Source organism: Callorhinus ursinus, unplaced genomic scaffold (assembly GCF_003265705.2).
Source record: "Callorhinus ursinus isolate GAN/ISIS: 27379988/994484 unplaced genomic scaffold, GSC_fseal_2.0 scaffold52, whole genome shotgun sequence".
Taxonomy (NCBI): domain Eukaryota; kingdom Metazoa; phylum Chordata; class Mammalia; order Carnivora; family Otariidae; genus Callorhinus; species Callorhinus ursinus.
The window spans coordinates 6,304,551-6,324,962 of NW_027397114.1; the positions used below are offsets into that span (position 1 = coordinate 6,304,551).

The 20,412-nt window shown below is 45.6% G+C and overlaps 1 protein-coding gene across 5 annotated transcripts in view; it reads right to left on the reverse strand.

Moving 5' to 3' along the window:
- The window catches only part of CALCOCO2 (calcium binding and coiled-coil domain 2), a 27,091-nt gene extending 15,072 nt beyond the window's left edge, over positions 1-12,019 (reverse strand). For 2 of the 5 annotated variants that reach the window (XM_025859183.2, XM_073883779.1), the window contains exons 1-2: positions 11,911-12,019; positions 5,248-5,437 (exon numbers count right to left, since the gene is read on the reverse strand). In XM_025859183.2, coding sequence (XP_025714968.2) covers positions 5,248-5,437; positions 11,911-12,014 — 294 coding nt within the window. In that variant the 5' untranslated portion in view covers positions 12,015-12,019. The other 3 variants (XM_073883780.1, XM_073883778.1, XM_025859186.2) reach the window with 3 other exon arrangements.
- Positions 12,020-20,412: the final 8,393 nt, after the last annotated feature.

Sequence of the window (20,412 nt, forward strand, 5' to 3'; positions counted from 1 at the left end):
AAAAAAAAAAAAAGAAAGAAAGCCCTTCTGACCTGCCGACTCCATGGGTCAGTCGTCTCCTGTGTCCAGGCCAGTCTTGTCACCCACACTGACCTGGTTATACTTGTGTATTTAAAAAAATGCCGTTTTTGAATCAGGTGCATGTGGAGGGGCAAAAGGGTTCTTAGATTATGAGGTAGGTCCCAGATAACAGAGTCCAGTCTATAGAATTTTCGTGTTTTTCTTTTTCTTTTTTTTTTAAGATTTTATTTGACAGAGACACAGCGAGAGAGGGAACACAAGCAGGGGGAGAGGGAGAGGGAGAAGCAGGCTTCCCGTGGAGCAGGCAGCCGGATGTGGGGCTCGATCCCAGGACCCTGGGACCATGACCTGAGCCGAAGGCAGACGCTTAACAACTGAGCCACCCGGGTGCCCCACGTCAGTGTTTTTCTTAATGCATGCTTAATGAAGGCTTTTTGGTACAGATACTGACAACAATCTGGCAGTCATAGAGGCCTCCTCCAGGTCTTGAATGCAATAAGTCATGATATAAGGATACTATAAAATATGCCTCAGAGCAGAAAGCTGGCTAAGTGGAAAATATTCTCAGTAAATGTGAAGAGGGGTAAAAGATGCCTCAAATCGTATCTGGAGGGTAAGGGCACACCAGAGAATAGAAAGGGAGCCATTGTGTCTTCGAGGGGAGAACACTCAGCAAATGAGAAGTGAAATTACATTTATTGCCATATTCTGACCCTGCCTGAGCCCAGTGGGAAGAAAAAGAACTAAAAATAAATTCCATTTTTATATACGAAGGAATCAGTGCAGGGTTGAAAAGGCTACACTGAAAGCTCATCAGAACATACCAGGGCATGTTTTAGTGTCTCATTAATACACACCCCATTGCTGTGTGCATCTCAGGGCCACTGCGGCCTATGGTGGTACAGGAAGCAAGAATTTTATGGAGTCTTCATTCACATCCTGGAGTTTCTTAATGCACTGTGACCAAAATACCATCTGGGAAGGCCTAAGAATTACAGCAGTCTTGGAGCAAGGAAACAACTTCTGGCCACCTGCAATTTCAGGCCTTGGCCCCTCCACCTGTGTAGTCGTAGTCCCGGGTGGGCCTCTCGTGGCATATGTCCCCTCTCGGAGCCCTTGGAAACATTTAAATGCCCAGGGAAAGAAGAACATGGAGCACAGGGTTGTGCACTAAAGGCAGGACAGCCAACTCCCACTTACTTTAGGCTCTCTCATTGCTGGGAGCTTTTGCTATATTGAGAAGATGAAGCATATAGCACATTCCCAAAAACAGTTCACAAGCGTCCGCTTGGTGCCAGGAAGGACCAGTGTCAGGACTGCTGAGGAGCTGAGGAATATGGTTGAGACTGCACCGCAAATGGTTCAGTTGATGGAGCATGCGACTTTTTTTTTTTTTAATTAGAAAAAAGGAAAAAAAAAATTTTAAGTGATCTCTACCCTCAGTGTGGGGCTTGAACTCACAACCCCGAGATCAAGGGTAGCGCAGCTCCACCGACTAAGCCAGTCAGGCACTGCGAGCACGCGACTCTTGATCTCAGGGTTGTGAGTCCGAGCCCCATGTGAGGCGTGGAGTTTACTTAAAATAAAATTAAAAAGAGGGGTGCCTGGGTGGCTAAGTGGGTTGAGCGTCCCACTCTTGATTTTGGGTCAGGTCATGATCTCTGGGTCGTGGGATTGGGCCCTGCACTGGGCTCTGCACTCAGCTTGACACTCTCTCCCTCCCTCTGCCCCTTCCTCCCCCTGCTCACTCTCTCTCTAAAATAAATAAAGTCTTTAAAGAGAGAGAGAGAGAGAGAGATTATACTACAAGAACACCAGATGAGCTTTCCAAGGGAGATATGAAAGATAACACTTTATAGTCAACTCTCTACCATCTGTTGTTCATATGAATTCAGCAGAATAGGAAAAAAAGCAGAGGTTTAGGAATCACACAGACTTGTTCAGCATCTACTCACTGGGAAAGCCACCATCTCGAGTATATTCATTTTATTCATCTGTGCATAAGAGATAACACCCCCTATCTAAGGGTACCTGCTGTGCTGTGAGGTTCAGTTAGAAGGCACACACATGCACACACAAAACCTCAAGGACGGGCGCCTGGGTGGCTCAGTTGGTTAAGTGACTGCCTTCGGCTCAGGTCATGATCCTGGAGTCCCGGGATCGAGTCCCGCATCGGGCTCCCTGCTCGGCGGGGAGTCTGCTTCTCCCTCTGGCCCTCCCCCCTCTCGTGCTCTCTCTCTCTCATTCTCTCTCTCTCAAATAAATAAATAAAATCTTTAAAAAGAAAAAAAAAAAAAACCTCAAGGACATTGCACATCATATGTTCTCAAAAAGTCTGTGTTCTCTTTATTAGTCTTAAAACTTTCTTTCAGGCTTCTAGGTAGCCATTCGAATCAATAGTTTTATGGACAATGAACGATAAGAGGCCATTTTTTGCATTAATGGTTTTCTTTATGGAATCATGGGGATACCTCTGAAATACACATGACATTCCAAAGATGCATTTCTCAAAAAATATTTTTTAAAGATTTCATTTATTTATTTGAGAGAGAGAGATCACAGAGGCAGAGGGAGAGGGAGAAGCAGGCTCCCCACTGAGCAGGGAGCCCGATGCAGGGCTCGATCCCAGGACCCAGAGATCATGACCTGAGCTGAAGGCAGCCGCTTAACCAACTGAGCCACCCAAGCACCCCTCAAAAATGTTTTTAAACATTTGTTTTTAAAAAGCGTTAAGATTTTCATTTGGTTTACGGTCAAGTCCTCACTGGAAGTTGCTAAGTCCTTGGAAAATACAACCAGTCTAGGCAAAACAGAAATATAACTGTGTTGAAAAAAAAAGTTATAAGTTACATTTCATTTTTTTTTAAAGCTTTTATTTATTTGAGAGAGAGAGTGAGCTATCATGAGCAGGGGGAAAAGGTAGAAGGAGAAGCAGACTCCCCATTGAGCAGGGAGCCCGACATAGGACTCGATCCCAGAACCCTGGGGTCATGACCTGAGCCAAAGGCAGACATTTAACCGACTGAGCCACCCAGGAGCCCACAGATTACATTTCAAAGATGAATAAGCAGTTTTCAAACTGTCCTCTTTTTAAATTATCTGTAGCTGCACTGTCCAGAATGATAGCCACTAGCCCATTTAAATTAATTAAATTTTCATTAATTCTAGCCACATTTTAAGTGCTCAATACCCACATGTGGCTAGAGGCCATCGTCCTGGACAGTGAAGGTACAGCTCCATTGTAGAAAATTCTACTCGACAGCTTTGCTACATATGGGGAAGAAAAAAACAACAATCATCTTCCAAAATAGGAAATACTCCAGTGTGTCAGTTTTCTGTGTCAGGACATCCTTCAGTCTAACGAGTCAATATCCTGCAGTCTCAGGAGGTGTCCTGCTATCCCTGCCTCTAAACACGAGCTTCCATGGCTCCATCAGTTAGCTTAGAATTCCAAACAATTAAGGAAAAGTAACTCTGTGAGGGATGTGAATGAGCACCAGCTCCTCCACAGTGCAGTCAAGAATGACGTCTGACGAACCATGAGAGACGATGGACTCTGAGAAACAAACTGAGGGTTCTAGAGGGGAGGGAGGTGGGGGGATGGGTTAGCCTGGTGATGGGTATTAAGGAGGACACGTACTGCATGGAGCACTGGGTGTTACAGGCAAACAATGAATCATGGAACACTACATCAAAAACTAATGATGTAATGTGTGGTGACTAACATAATAAAATTAAATTAAAAAAAAGAATGATGTCTGATTTCAGGATGAACATTGGCAAACAAGCACATGACATACTGAGGTGTCAAAACAAAGGTCACTGATCTTGGAACTCAGCAGTGTAAATTACTTAAATTTGACCTTTATCTTCTGTCTCTGGATATAATAGGAAGATCGGTCATTACGGGTGTGTGTGTGTGTGTGTGTGTGTGTGTGTGTGTGTGTGTGTGTGTGTGTGATGTGAGGGACAGAGAGAGACACAGATTGGGGGAGAAAGGGAGGCAGAGAATAAGTTGACTATAATTTAAAAAAAGTACCATTTCTGTACTTGAACTAGGAGAGGTCCCTGAGGGACCTCAGAAAATTTCTATCCCTGGAAATCTTTTCAAAGCAAGTCACACTTATTCAGTAATAAACTTCCTGCATGCAGGACGTCAAACCAGGTAACTTCTTGACCTCCTTTTCAGATATTTAATACTCATATTAAAACAAATTAAACACTCTTCTAAGTAAGAAAGCAATGTTTAAGGTCACAGAAATTACATAAGGGGCCACTCATCCCAGTCAACTCATAGATGAATATTTCAAAATAGGATAATTTAAAAACATTTACATTTGGTCTTTGAAAGCATAATAAAACTTGGGGGCTATATGATTTGCCATCTTATTTTGGCTTGCGACTGAAATTAAAACTTGAGTCCCACAGCACACGTAGGTGTGTGAAGGGGGAAGTAGGGAAGTATCAGGGAGTTTAGTTTAGTATTTTATTTTTATTTTTTTAAAAGATTATTTATTTGTTTATTTGACAGAGAGAGCGCACAAGCAGGCAGAGCAGCAGGCAGAGGGAAAGGGAGAAATAGGCTCCCTCCTGAGCAAGGAGCCCCATGTGGGGCTTGATCTCAGGACCCCAGGATCATGACCTGAGCTGAAGGCAGTTGCTTAACCAACTGAGCCACCCAGGCGCCCCTAGTTTAGGATTTTTTAAATTGGCCAGGGGTGCCTGGGTGGCTCAGTCGGTTAAGCATCTGCCTTTAGCTCAGGTCATGATCCCGGGGTCCTGGGATCAAGGCCTGTGTTGGGCTCCCTGCTCAGCGGAGAGCCTGCTTCTCCCTCTCCCTCTGCTGCTCCCGCCGCTTGTACTCTCTCTCTGTCAAATAAATAAAAATCTTAAAAAAAAAATTGTTTTTTAAATGGCCAGACAGAAAAAAAAGAAGAGGTGTGGGGCTCCTGGGTGGCTCAGTCAGTTAAGCGTCTGAGTTCGGCTCAGGTCATGATCTCAGGGTCCTGGGATCAAGCCCTGTGTCAGGCTCCTTGTTCAACAGGGAGTCTGCTTGTCCCTCTGCCCCCTGCCATTCATAGTTTCTCTCAAATAAATAGATAAAATCTTAAAAAAAAAGGCCAGACACAAGATGTAAAATGCTTATAATACACAGACGGTCACACACTCAGGTAATGAAGAGTCACCTCTAGTTCCCAGTCACTTGGTACTAAATAAACCACTTACTCTAAAGATGCCAATCCAATCCTTTCGGCGGGGAATGAAATGCTGGGTGAGTGTATAATAGCATGTGACATCCCCTCCAGGGACATAGAACTTCTCCACGCTGTTAAAGATGACCTGAGAGAAATGACAATGATCCAGCAAGACAGCTGATGTGGGGGGATCTTCTAGTGTCTCTTCCATGGTGGGCGTCCTGTTACGAGATATGGGATAGTTATTAAGGCTCAGAAAGGGCTGTTTGAAATGTTGGGAGATTTCTGGGCTCTCACCCAGGGAACATTCCATTCGAGGCAAGTCGGGAAAAGCAAAAGCCTGACAGGGATTGAGATCATACAACTTGCTTTCTGTTTCACTTTGAGCCATTTTGCATTCATAGCTTCCTGTGCTATAAGAACTTTCTAAGAATGTCTTTGATCTCCACCACAGGCACCACCACCCTCACATACCTTTATTCTCTGCTCATAGCTTGTTTGTTCCACTTCTTCTAAGTGCCTTAAATAAGTAAGGCAGCCTCGAGGAAAATAACCTGAGCTGGGAATGGTTAAGACCTAGAGTCTAGATTTTTCATCCCAACAAGTCCTGTGACTTCCCGAATATCAATTTCTCTAGATTTCAGCTTCTCGATTCATTCCATTTATCCTATAATTATCGAGTCTTTGCACTCTGCTAGGAGCTGGGCATGGGTGCAGGAAGAAAGGTGGGGTTGAGAGCAGATTATCTGACATGCGCGGGTGACAAGCATGGGTTCTGAAACCAGAATGGTGAAGTTCAAATTCCAGCCTCACTACCTATTAGATGCATGAGCTTGGGCAACTCACTTAATCAGCCGGGCTCTATGCCTGTTCCCTCACCTGTAAAATGGGGCTACTAAAACACCTACGTCATTTGGTTTTCCATGAACATTAACTGAAATAATGTAAAGTCTGCAGGCCTTAAATCACTACCTGCCATAGCATCACACAAAGTAGAAATATGTAGAATGACAGAATAAAGTATTAGCAGAGTCTGCAAGAAGAAAGGACTTGCCAGATGTTAGTGATTTTCTTAATATTGTGGGGTGTTTTGTTTTGTTTTCTGGCATAGGCTTTGCCCTCGAAAGGGTCCCAATGCAATATGGCAGTTAGATGAGAAAACAAGTGACCGACAGAAGGATGGAATCAGTGCAAAACGCTCTTGGGTTCAAAAGCGGGAGAGATGCAACTGGCTAGGAAAATGAAGAAGAGCTTTGACGGGTGAGTAGAGGCCTGGATAAGCCCTCAAGGAAGATGAGCCTTTGGGCTTGGGGGTGAGGAAATTCCAGGTGAATGAAATGGCATGCATAAAAGCAATGAGGAAAGAGAGAAATGCCGCCCATGTTTGGAGGATAGCAAGTTGGATCCCTATTTCTAACACTGGGGATATAACCTGTATTTCACCTTTGCAGGTCACGGTACAGATAAAATGTGATCAAGCATGGCAAACTATTTGGGAGGTAAAAACAATATAGAAAAGAATCAGAGTCTTTTGAATTGCTGAGATCTGACACTTACTGCCTCTCAAAAGTCACCTGCTCCATCTTCTAAATGCTCCCCGGGTCTAAGATTTAGTGAGCCCATGCTCCTCAACCCAGGGTTTCACTGGGAAATGGAAACAATATGGTGGCAGTATACAGCAGCTGAAGGAGAGCTGTATACAGGGGACTACTATATGATACCTTACAACTTCGGCTACTGGAACACGTTGGAAGAATGTATACAACTCAATTTTTTAAAAATAAGTACAATAACCAAAAAAACACAGCCCTTCTAGTCCTGCCTGACCCTACTTATTTCCTGGTTTTATTTTCAACGCTAAACCACCAGGTCTCTTCTTCCAACTCCTCCAGTAGTCAATTTTCTCACAGAGAAGGCAGGGGGACTTTGGTGGCACTGAACTGTCTATTCTTGGGATTAAGCTAAGGAACTAGGAAATGTATTAGCTTTCTGGTTTATGACACAGTTTTGCCACATCCTTAACCTCAAACCTCAGATCAGTTTTTCTGAGGAAGGGGGACGTCTCGTTCCAGTCTAGGTCAGAACTAGTTCCACATATACGCTGTTGCCTGTGTGATCTCTTGGATGCTATGGGTGGGTGGGCAGGGAAATATCTCAGCTTGCAGACCCCTTTCTTTTCCAGGGGTCTCAAGTCTTACTGAGGCCAGCATATCCCCTCTGTCCTCAGCCTGGAGCAGCATTTATCTGAGCTTGTAAAATGACTTAATCTGTTGTCTTTGGATCATAAAGAACACTCAGGTAAGAGTGGCTTCAGGGCCTATCTCTCAATTAACCTAAGTACCCAACTCCCTCTTCTTTTACTTCATAACACTATCACTCCTGTATACACGACATAAGGCCTAGCCTGTAGTAATTGCTGATTAACTATTCACTGAGTAAGTGAAATGCATGTGATTCATCAAAAAGTGAAAGGAAGGGGCTTCGTAGGTAAACAATGGTGTGAATGACCGTGCGGGGCTAATTCTTTTTTTTAAGCCCTGCTCTTAATTTGTTGGATACCCTTAGAGAAGCTGCTGTTTCTCAGCTTTCTCTTCTCTAAAATAGGGTGAAGAGATGATAATCTCCAAGTGCTATGTCAATTCTTGGTATGGCTGGTTCAACTGGCATAGCTGGTTCAAGTGGCATGGTGCCAAAAAAACAAAAGGCACAGATTTGATTTCCTTAAGGACCCATAAAATTCACACTCCATTACCCACCTTCTACACACTCAAACTCTCTGGCAAGCTGTTTTGCAAATGGATGTTACTCAGAAAGGCAAGACCAGCCAAGGGTATGAGGGCTTCGTACATCCTCTTTCCTGCTAGAAAAACAATCAATCTATAAGCTCATAAACAGAACACTGAAGAAAGGACATGTGCGCACGTGCACACGCACACACACACAAAGACACAAAAGAGCTCATGTTGAGGCTTGAGAGTAGGGACAGCCAGTGGAAACTAGCTCTTTTCATTCATCTGAACACCTGATCATCTATCTGGAAGTCAACAGTCTTGGTTCCTTGCTTATCAAATATGTAAGACTCCATGAAGTCTCCCATTTCAGAGATCTCATCACCTTTCCGGGATGACTCAGAGGGCACCTAGTGGCTCTCTAGGTATTTGGAATTCAGTTGTTCTTGAAATAGGAAACTCTGCTCTGCGGGAGACTGGGGAAGGGGTTGAGGAGGCAGGCAGAGTGGAGAACAGCCATGGCTTGCTTCTCTGCTTTTTACCAAAGCTGAGGACAGAAAAGGCCATGGGTGAAAGGCCATGAGTATAACCATGCTAATCTGAACTGGGTCAGCAAGGAGTTACCTCATTTAGCTCTTCCCGGAAGGAAGGTATCTACTACTATATTAATTTTTAAGGTCAGTGACCCTTAAAACCCTTTCCTCCCTCCCAGTGATTAGGTTCCTTGGGAGAAATGGGTTCTGACAATGGCTGGGGAAATCACCTTTCTGGCAAAGCGGTCCAGAAAGGACTGTTTGTGGAGGGGGCAGAGAGGATATGGAAGAAAAAGTAGAATGATTTAAGCATCAACTTCTCCGTCTTTAACAGCTCCTCCCACTATAGAATCTGCCCACCATCCACTTCTAATTCTGACAATATCCATGGAGGGAAGTGAGACGAGCTAGAAAAAGAGCAAAAGTTAGGGGCACCGGGGTGGCTCAGTTGTTGAGCATCTGCCTTCGGCTCAGGTCATGATCCCAGGGTCCTGGGATTGAGCCCCGCATCGGGCTCCCTGCTCCGCAGGAAGCCTGCTACTCCCTCTCCCACTCCCCCTGCTTGTGTCCCCTCTCGCTGTGTGTCTGTCAAATAAATAAATAAAATCTTAAAAAAAAAAAGAGCAAAAGTTAAATTTAGAAAACTGGAGAGCGACGGAGTCATGGAAAAGCAGTGGGATGAATTCGGCCCCCTAGAAATCATGGGATGGTATTCCACCTAATTCCCTCTTCCTACCCTCATGCCCAAGACTAGCCACACGAGGAGTGAGCAGGGAAAACAAATAGGGATGTCTAAAAGCAAACCACGGAGTAGGGGAATATAATGCAGAGATTCTACAAACTGTCAGAAGCACTTTACTTGGACTCTGATTTTTTTCAGCTCAGTTTCCAAAAGGATTAGGGTCCTCAGAGGATGTATGCAATAACAGGCATGTGTTTTAAAATGAGTCCCCTGAACTGGCTTCTGGCTTCTAAGAAAACCTGACACATTTTCATCTAATGAGCTTTTCAAGCCTAATATACTACTCCCAGGACTGTTCCATGAGGGCAGAGATTCTTTTACGTTCTCCTGAAGAAAAGGAACAGCTAATTCTACTTCTGCCCTGTGTGAATCTGTAAAGTACACAGATATGCTTTTTAGCAGAAAAATTTAAAAATATTATAAAGCTTCCTGGTTCAGATTCTAACAATGCAAATACTCAACCAAATCAATTCACCAACTTTCCTAAAGATTTTCCCCATGTGTGCTGAACCATGAAGAAGAAATAATCTTATTTAAAAATAACTGAAGTTCTACTGTAGAGTTATGCCCAACATTTTTACATTAGCCTTTCATACTGGTGGGCACATGTTTAGAGAAATGAAAGGCTATCAGTTTATCTGGATTAGTTCACAAAAGGAAAGCAAATGTTCCCACAGCTAAGAAAGAAATGCAAATCAATTCATTTGGGAACAGTAAAAACAAAAGATAAGCAAAAAACCCCCAAACTGCATTTCATCTAATTCCTTCATCCTGCTTATGTTAACTTTTTAAACTAGTAGCCATTAGCAAAATGTATGAACTGATTTGAATCCCACTCCTTCAGGCCCTGGAAGAGATGCTTGCTCGAAACTACCCTTAGAGAACCTGGACAGTGGCTACTATGGCCCTGAGCAAAAGCAAAGACACATAGTCACTGGCCTTCAAATTCTTGAGCTCCTTGTTCTAATCCAAAATTTCCAAGTTCATTCTAGTTCTTTACCTAAAATCTTTCAGAGTGCCTTAGAGAACTTGTATACCTCCAGGAGGCTTGTAATACTCCTCATTAACAACTGCTGGGATTGGCTGCCCCACTTGTTCGAAGCAGGCCCTCAGCCATATCCCACACCAGCAGCTCCAACAGTATGGGGCAAGGAAAGAAAAACAGTTGTGGGACATGAGATGCAGGCAACCAGAAGAAACTGTGTGAAAGCCTCAACTCCTAATCCTCTATTTAATTTAACTGAGATGGTACACTTTTCCTTGAAAGGGGTGACTGTGCTAACCCCTGAAGTGACATGAGTGGTGACAGGGTTTGAAGTGTAGTGGAAAGAGAACTAGGCTAGGAGCCAAGGGACCTGGGTTCCTGTCTTAGTTCTGCCACTGACTAGCTGTGGCATCTTGGCTAAGTCGCACTACCTCCTTTTAGGCCCCAGTATCCTCATCAGTAAAATGCATGGATCAGGCTAGAAAATCTCCAAGAAACCTTCCAGCTACAATGATGATCCCAAGTGAAAGAAAAAGAAAGTGAAAGAGGTCATATTAATGATCTTTCTTTTCATCTGAGGAAATAAAGAACCATGGTATTATATCAACAAGCACAAAGTGTTTAAAGAGCCCTAGATGTACTATCTGACTTGAAAGATAATACTTGTTAGTGCTGTGTAACTCTCACCACCTTTCTTGGGGTCCTTTCCACTCCACAGCTGTCATTATCTGCTAAAAGGTAGAGTTTCAGGTGGAGGCCCTTTGAAAATATCTGTGAAAGTGAGTCACCTGGATATTCCCTAATTATGTACTCTACATAATCTACAAAGACATTAAAAGTCCTCTGTTTTAGATGGTTTTTGCAACCGGGGAAGTAAGTTACAATAGATAGCATCTGTATTATTCTACTCAGCTCCAGCAATGGCCACTTGTTGGCTTGCATCGGGAGCAAAGAATCCAAGTGATAGAAAAAGGTTAACATGCCCGGGAGGGGTTGAAATCATAATGGGGGAACATTAGCCCTTAAATTAAATTGGGTTGATGGTAGCTGTGGGGAGGGGCTTCGGGAGATCAACGGTAAAGAAGCAGGTCGTTACGCTCTGGTTGCTTTCTTCTGCCTAGAGTATGTCCAATTACAGAAGGCTTTATCTGAAGGAAAGAGACTTTAGGGATCAGGCCTACTCATAAGACAGGGAAACTGAGGCCCAAAGAGAAAGTAACTTGCCTAGGGTGACGGGGCACAGTCCCACCTCGGCCTCGTAGCAAACAGCGATGCTGATGCGGTCAAGGGCAGGGATTAAGGAACTACCAAAGATCTCGGCCCGCGCGGGAGGCGGGGGAGGGGGGGGAAGAGGGAGGAGGAAAAGGGGGGGCGGGGGGTGGTTGACGCCGTGACGTCAAGACCCCGACTCCCGTCAGAGGGGTTCCTTCTGCTCAAGAAGCCTGCCACCCGGCCACAGGCACTGAAGCTCTGCCCTCCTGGGGAGAAAACTGCCCCTCAACCCTCCAAGGCCGCAGACGGGGCTCCAGGGGCTCCATGGCGCCACTCACACTTACTGTCACCCTGGAAAGATGGAAGGAAGTGAAAACCGAAACCAGCCGCACCTCTGCCTGCCCAAGGTCCTTTCTGAAGAGTGGAATCCTGAATTTGGGGAACCCGAAGGCCCAACTGCCCCTAATTGCCCTCCTTCAGTCCAGGGACTCACCAGGGGTAGCAGCCGGCGTCGGCGCAACAGCAACAGGGCAGGGACAGGGACAGGGGCGGGGCTAAAAACCCAGGGGAGAGCTGATCCCATCTGGTCCCGCCCATACGCCACAACGGCTACCAAGCCCCGCCCCCGCCGTGGTGCTTGCTGGGGTTTGTAGTGCTCAGGTGAATGGGCACCCGGGTGCTTAGCTGCACTATGGGGTTTTCGCCCATCCCGAACAGCTCCCCAAGGAGCCTATTTCTTCCCCTAGAATGAGCCGTTTACTTACCTTGAAAAAAAAAAACCCAGAACTTTATTTCTTTCAGTCCTGAACAAGAAAGGGCCATCGAGAGGTCATCTTCATTTTTCTCCTGCCTCTACATAGCACTTCACTAAGAGCCGTACAGATGAGACCCCCTTCGGCATTTAATCATCCTTCCGCCTGCCCCTAAAGGAGACCCAGCATTCTCCCTGGATTCCCCCATTTCTGTGTTTCAGCCTTCCTTTTCTATAAAATTATTTTTTAGCATTAGCTCTGTCAAGGTGGTGTTCGTCCTAATTGCAGTAAGAATAAACTCAGAATTCTGCTAAGTCAGTTTAGAGGGAATTCCTTACCCTTGAAAACTGATCAATCCCTGGCCTGTCTTCAGCAAGAATCCTGTGAAGTCGGTTCAGCAGTAATCTCCCCCGCCCCTACCCTCGATGTCTTCTCTTAGTAATTTTCCATCCACTTGTCCTTAATTGTATTTGTGGAGCTGAGCTCAATCTCTCTCCTCAATTGTAATGTCCCTATGGCAGTAATCCTGGATAAAGTCTCTCTTACTGGTTTAACAAGTGTCAGAATAATTATTTAACACTGCACATGCTATCTATGGATGGTTAAATTTAGAAGTGCCTCTTCTGCAAGGAGTAGCATCCTTCTAAATCTGGGAAGAAACTTTCTATGCAGTCTAACTGGGGAATTTATGCACCTGAAGACACTTTATGTTTCAGGCAGGAGAATGAGCATTCCTTTTACTGCCTTATCACAAAATTGGTGGCATTCAACTGAGAAGAATGGATGGCGAGAAATAAGTAAACCAGTAAACTTTTACCGGGGGTTCTGTTGAAAGTTTAAATCACCTTCTGCGTTACCAAAATTATGCTCTTCCATTTTAAACTCTGTCTACAGGGATAAGTGTCCTCAGTATCCTGGATACATCTCCTTTAATTTTACTTAGTAGCTTTTTAAAAAGCCCTTAGAATTGACACCTCCTACACCCACACACCTTACTGTCCATATTAACACAACTATTTCATGAAACTATTGCCTGGATGTTAAAAATGCAAATGAATCCATTGTGCATTTTAGGAGTCGCCTAGAAGAACCACCAATTTTTTTTTTAAAGATTTTATTTATTTATTCGACAGAGAGAGCTAGCGAGAGAGGGAACATGGGGGAGCTGGAGCGGGAGAAGCAGGCTCCCCGCAGAGCAGGGAGCCCGATGTGGGGCTCAATCCCAGGACGCCGGGATCATGACCTGAGCCAAAGGCAGACACTTAACTGAGCCACCCAAGCATCCCTGAACCACCAATTCTTCAATAGAAAGCATCACATGATGATAGTTCTATACTTTTCAAGACTCTTAGAACCCCTGGCCTCAAAATCCTTGTGTCCACCAATCCTAAGCTGTTATATCATGACTCTTACCCTATCCTAATCAACTTTTGCCTTTACCCTCACATTGAAAGATCCACCCCTTTCCCCAAACTAAACTTCAAAGTCTCAATAAATACCACTATTTTGTCCTTCTGCCTCTGAGCTGCTGTTACAACTTTGCCAAGACAGTGTTCTTCCTCACTAAGGTAAGAATAATCCCAGTTTTTTTTGAGGGGGGAGGGGCAGAGGGAGAGAGAATCCTGAAGCGGACTCCCCGCTGAGCGTGGAGCCGAACACGGGGCTGGATCCCAAGACTCCCAGATCATGACCTGAGCCGAAATCAAGAGGCAGCTGCTCAACCAACTGAGCCACCCCGGCATCCCTCAGTTTTGTCTTATCAGCAGGTTGTTTTGTTGATATTTTGGGAAGCTAAATTTGACAGCATAGAATAAAAAAATTAATTAGTCTGATTTATTTCCAATAGGAGTGTCAAGGGAAGGCTACAGGGACAACCGTTTATAACTGGATATTGAAGGAATGCGAATTGATATTCAGACCTATAGAGAAAATCCTCCAATTTATCTTCAAGTGTTGGGAACTGTGAAAAAGACTGGGGCTGGGAGTAGTTATGCTGTGCCTGACACAGTAGGTTTTCTCATTGACTCCTTACAAGGGAAGCACTTTTATTATCCCCATTTCACAGATGGGGATTGAGGCTTAGAAATACAAAGTTACTTGTGAAAGCTCACCCGGCTAGTGTCATCAGAAGGCTTTGAACCAAGCATTCTGACTCAAGCAACTATGCTCTTAATCATGACACTCACTCGACTCTTTACGAGAGTCCAGTAATCCATAAGGGAAGACCAGTGCATAAATGAATATGGTACCACATGATAGTGGCTTTATAAGAGGAATTTACACAGTGATAAGGTAGCATGGAATTAATTTTTAGGTTTCAAAAAAAGGCAATAGAGAAAAAAATTATTCTGAAGCCTATTAAAACAGTAAGGAAAACTTTATTTGGGCCTATTGCAATAGGAATATTACAAAAGGGAAGAGAGATTGTGTTCAGTTCCAGAAACAATGGGAACAAGTGGGGATTTATAGCCGTCAAGGAGGATGAGGGAGTCAGTGGGTGGAAAATTACTAAGAGGAGACGTCAAGAATGGGGGATTCTTGCTAAGCTGATTTAATAGGATTCTTCCTGAGGCAGACTAGGGATTGATCAGATATCAAGAATAAGGATTCTCTCTAAGCTGATTTAGGATTTTTGCTGAAATTGGACTTAAAAGAGGACTTCAACTACCTCCATTTTGACCTCAGTCTGTCCTTTCTAATTAAGTTCTTTCCCGCCTATCTCTTAACTCAAGGCAAAAGACCCTGCAGGTAAAGCATCCTGTGATGGGAACAGAAACTACCCCCCTCCCTAAGCAACAAGGACTGCCCGGAGCCAGCAGGACTCTGCATGACTAACCCCAAGACAATGATCAACCTGACCTTTACTGCCCACCTGTTTGTATCCACCACCCTTTGTCTCACATTTTCCCTATATAAGCCTGCACGTATTTTCAGGACCTTGGAGACGTGCTTTGAAACTGTCCACTGTCTTCCTCGTGTTGGCCTCCCCGAAATAAATTCCTTTCTTGTTTCTCTGTGACTCGTGTCTCTGCCTTTGGATTTTGTCAGTGGTGAGTGGCAGAACCTGGTCTGTTTGGGGGCCCCAGAACCAAGTGCCTTTGCACCCGTGAGCCCCAGCTACAGATTTGGCAAGGACATAGAAGCCCAAGGTTGAAGCCTAGTCAAGAAAAGGGCTCAGAGGAACCTAGCTGACTAAAGTTGGTCAAAGAGAGAGTCTTTGTCAAAGGAGACATTTGGTTTATTTGAATACCAAGCTTGGCCTGCAGAAAAAGGGATGGGAGAGAAATTTGACGTGGAGGGAGGGGGTAGTCATCTACAGTTGTGCTGTCCAGGAGAATTCTCTGTGGCGATGGAAAGGCTCAGTATCTGCACTGTCTGATCTGGTAACCACTAACCACATATGACTACAGAGCGCTTGCACTGTGGCTATTGCAACTGGGAACTGGGTTTTTAATGGAGTTTAAGTTTATTTTATGGGAGAAAATCAGATTTAATAGCATATGTATGTATGTATGGGGAACCCACACAGACATGAAACTCCCTATCGAACTGAAATTTATTTATTTATTTATTTATTTTTATTTTATTTTATTTTTTAAAAAGATTTTATTTGTCAGAGAGAGAGCGAGCGAGCACAAGCAGTGGGAGAGGCAGGCAGAGCAGGCAGAGGGAGAAGCAGGCTCCCTGCTGAGCAAGGAGCCCGACTGGGGACTCGATTCCAGGACCCTGGGATCATGACCTGAGCGGAAGGCAGCCGCTTAACTGACTGAGCCACCCAGGTGCCCCTATTTTTTTAAAAAAGATTTTTATTTATTTCTTTATTTGAGAGAGAGAGTGCATGAGCAGGGGGAGGGACAGAAGAAGAGGGAGGGAGGGAATCCCAAGCAGACTCCTCCCTGAGCATGAGCCCCACTCGGAGCTCCATCTCACAACACTGAGATCATGAACTGAGCCGAAATCAAGAGTTGGACACTTAACCGCTTAACCAACTGAGCCACCCAGGAACTCCTCAGACTGCAATTTAAATAGACATATGTGATCACTGTCCTCGCTGGTGCATATCTACAACATCTGGGTGACAGGGGTGTGGACTATGGGAAGGAGAAGAGGGAGGTGGCCTACAAGGTGTCCAAGCAGCTCTGCTGCTTAGTTTCACCTCTGCTGTCAGCTCCAGCCCTGCCCAGCTCTACCCAGTGGCAATGACTCTGGCCTTTGGACTCTCAAGTCCATGCAAAAAAGAGGGTGGAAGGAAAGTTATCCTTGAAGTTTGCTGTCTCTGTAACCACCTAGAACTCTGCAACTGGATGCCTTACAAAGTAGAGAGAGTTTCTATGCCCAGGTTTGAGAAGGAGGATTGAATAATCATTGGCAAGAAGGAGCCTACTAACTAAGTTGGGATGCTGTTAGGCTTTCACCATATGCAGGTCAAGTATGGTGTTTTATAAACTTGTGGAGAAATAGGAGCTAGGTATGCCTCACATTAACCCCATGTTTCTAGAATGTGTGGGCAAACCAAGTCACCTGTTAAACACTTTTAATATTTAAAAGTGGTCCCTGTAAGAATTTGGGAGGGCTATCTTTGTTTTAAAAAATTGCATTAAGTAGGGGGCACCTGGGTGGCTCAGTTGGTTAAGCGACTGCCTTTGGCTCAGGTCATGATCCTGGAGTCCCGGGATCGAGTCCCACATCGGGCTCCCTGCTCAGGGGGGAGTCTGCTTCTCCCTCTGACCCTCTTCCCTCTCATGCTCTCTGTCTCTCATTCTCTCTCTCAAATAAATAAATAAAATCTTTTTAAAAAATTGCATTAAGTAAAACAAAAAGAGAGAGACATTTCATAATCCCACCCATATTTTCAAAACTGTTGTCTGTAGAGAAAGATCTCTCTGTTGGACACCCTTCCTTGATTAGCTGATATGAATTGATTCTATGAGAATTATTTTACAACTCCGTAAATTGTAGGTAACTGATAGGCAAGGAATTCCTGTCTGGTCTGATAGAGGTTTGACTATTTTCCCTCCTTTCCTTGTGGAAAAAAAAAAAAAAAAGCAGTTTTGCATCCATTTACAATTTCTTTCAGCTTTCCTTTCGTCAAATTGTGCTGCTTTTTTTGAACCAGCGGAACCATCTGACTATCTGACTGGTTCCTTCACTGAGTTACATAAAATCTTTAACATGTGTACATTTTTTTAAATTAAAGATTTTATTTATTTGAGAAAGAGAGAGAAAGAGAAAGAGAGACAAGATAAAGTCAGAAGCCTGGGAGCTCCATTGCTCATGGGCAAGCAGCCCATTCCCAGGGGCTCTGTTGGCCCCGTCAGCTATATGTCAAAACGGGAGTGCTGGGCAGCAGTTTCTGTTTCTATTTCACCAGTTAACAGAAATAAGCGTGTGTGAAGGAGGGAGCAGTGGGCTCTATGAGCCCGCTGCAAGGCCTTGGTCAAGCCACTACATTTTTCTGAGCCTTGATTTCCTCTTCTAAATGCAAGGGAAATACTCGGTTATAAGAGCTTTTCTGATTTAACAGGAACTCTGATTCTGTGATTGTATACAAACACTTCCACAACATTCCCTCATACCTTGTAGACTTAAACAAAAAAATAAAAATAAAATAAAATCTGGGGGTATGGGAAAAAAAATCTTCTAAGAATCTTTGTCTCATTTCCACTCCCTATCCCGTCATCAGTACGTATACCAAGACTTTCTTTGGCACAGACAAAAGTGAGACTCTTTTTCCCCCCCCATTAACGACTTAGAGGAAGGGTCCCAAACTGAGAAAAAGAGTCTTGTGTGTCAACTGTAGAGCAAACAACATTCTGAGAATGTTGTTATTGTCTTATTATTCAGTCAGGTAAGTGCTTTAGGAACAAAAAGACAGTGAAAACAAGTTTCATACCTACGTCCTGCAGTCCCGCTTGCACACTCTTGCCTCTTGAGCTCGGGGGAGGGGACACAGTCCCAATTTTCTGACCACTGGAAGGGAGACTCTAACACACTCCTTCAAACTTTCACACCCAGGCCCAGAAAAACCCTTGGTGTTTGCCTTGGGGATTTGTCTTCTTTTCCCTTTTTAAGATTTATTTATTTATTTATTTATGGGGGTGGGGGTGGGGATGGGGAGAGGCAGAGGGAGAGGGAGAGGGAGAGAGAATCTCAGGCAGACTCCCTGCTGAGCACTGAGCCCCACGCTGGGCTCAATCTCAGGACCCTGAGATCATGACCTGAGCTGAAATCAAGAGTCGGACGCTTAACCGACTGAGCCCCCCAGGTGCCCCTGGCCTCAGGGATTTTTCTGTTTCGGGTTTGCCTGGCACAAATCACTGATGCTTTCTCATTTCCTGGCTGTCGCTCTGGCCCTGGAGGGGACGCCTGATAGGGTTGGAGCCTGCTTTGCTCTCCAGTGGGGGCAGCTCTATGGTTCACCCCGGGTTTGTTCTTGTCATCACCCCTGAAAGGACAGGGGTGCCCGCCTCTGGCCTATTAACTCCCGCTGCAGCCAACCCTCTCATAAATAACCAGTTGTCAGGGATTTTAATGGAAATCCTCTGGAAGCTGTAAATCTTTGCTGCTCCCTCCCGCATCCTTTCCCTCATTTCCATCACAATATCACTCCAGAGGGACCCGAGACCAGAGCAGGAGCTTGGCAGAGCAGATTGGTAGGACACTGGGGAAAGAAAGAGGCGGAGGAGGGGGAGGGGAAGAGGGCTGGGACAGTTGGTCCTAGGGAAGCATCTGCCGTGGCCAGTTGATGATGGTCACCTGGGCCTCCTGGGCCCTGGAGAGGGGGCGGGGCAAGATAGCCCAGGGCCACGTGTTGGGAAGGGGGAAGAGGGAAGAGGAAGAGGCTAGGATGGCAGAGAGGTTTCTGGAAGAACAGCAGACGGACCGCTGGTTCTACCTCAGGCCCTGCAGGGGGTATTTAAGCATCTTGAACTAGACTTTCATTGTCCGCTTGGGGCTAAGCCATGCCTTTGCCTCTAGGCTCCTGCCTGGGCGATCAGCAGGTTAAAAGGGCAGCGTCCTGTGCTGGCAGGAAAACTTCCTCCAACTTGGGTCCAAAAGGTAATAGTTTATTTCTATGCATATGAGAGCACTCAGTAGTGAGTAACTGTCCAAATAGCTAGGCATAAAGGTTTATTATATATCAGTTTTATAAAGGGTGGGAGTTAGGGCTTCAAAACGGGCCTCTGATGAGACTTGTTTACACAATTTTTGGAGTGTCCATGTGTCCAAGGACAGAGCCTGCCTGACTGGAGATCTCCACCGTCCCCCCCCCCCCGAGTTTGGGGGGGCGGGCATAAGGGAGAGGGCCAGCTAACTGTTTTAATTGTACATTACAGTAGCATCAATTCAAGCGTCTGGAAATCTCCAGAAGGAGAGGAATGGATATGGGCAACAAGTATCTTTGACTCAATCCGTTTCCTAAAAACACTGTGGTTCAGAAATTTTAAATCGATCCTTCGTGTTTTCACCAATCCCGAACTAATCCAGGCAGAAACAGCTCTACCGGCTGCCAATCCTTTGCAGGCAGTCTGGCACGCATTAGTCTGGGCTTAGACAGGTGGAAACGGAAGGAAACCACAATTATCTGAATCCAGTCACTATTCTGATTCCCTACCTGCCGACGACAGTCAAAATGTCGCTGTGAGAAGCCAAGACCCCAGAGCCCTGGGCGGCCCTCTCTCTCGGCCAGATCCCCCACTCTGAGATATCATGGTTTAAGAAGCCAGAGCGATTCATTGTAGGTTTTCGATTAGCTACTTTACTGTTAGAGAAGCTAAGCCCGGAGAGGTGATATCAACTGCCCACGATGACACGTGCCTGAGGTCTTGACTGGGGTCTCAATCCGGTGCTCTCTGCAGGGCTCCCCCGGTCCTGGTTTCAGCCCCTGGTCCCTGTTTCGGCTATTCCCCCCTCCCACCGCGCGCCCCGGCCCTGAGTACAGGGCGGCCCGGCTCAGCGCTACCCACCCGCCTTCCCCTCCCGAGCAGCCGCAGCTCACGAGGCCGACGGTTCGAGTCCGCTCGGCCCCGAGGCTCCGGCTGCGCCTGCGCCTGCGCACGCCGCCCCGACGCCCACACGGCTTGGGCCGGGGAGGGCGGGGACCCGCGCTGGGCTAGCGGTAGTGGGGCCTCCGAGCGCCGGGAGCGCGGCCCAAGCGTCCTCCGCGTCTCCCGGGACAACCTCGGGCGCTGCCCTCTCAGAGAGCAGGGGCGGTTAATTGGATTCGGGAGGGAGGGAGGGGA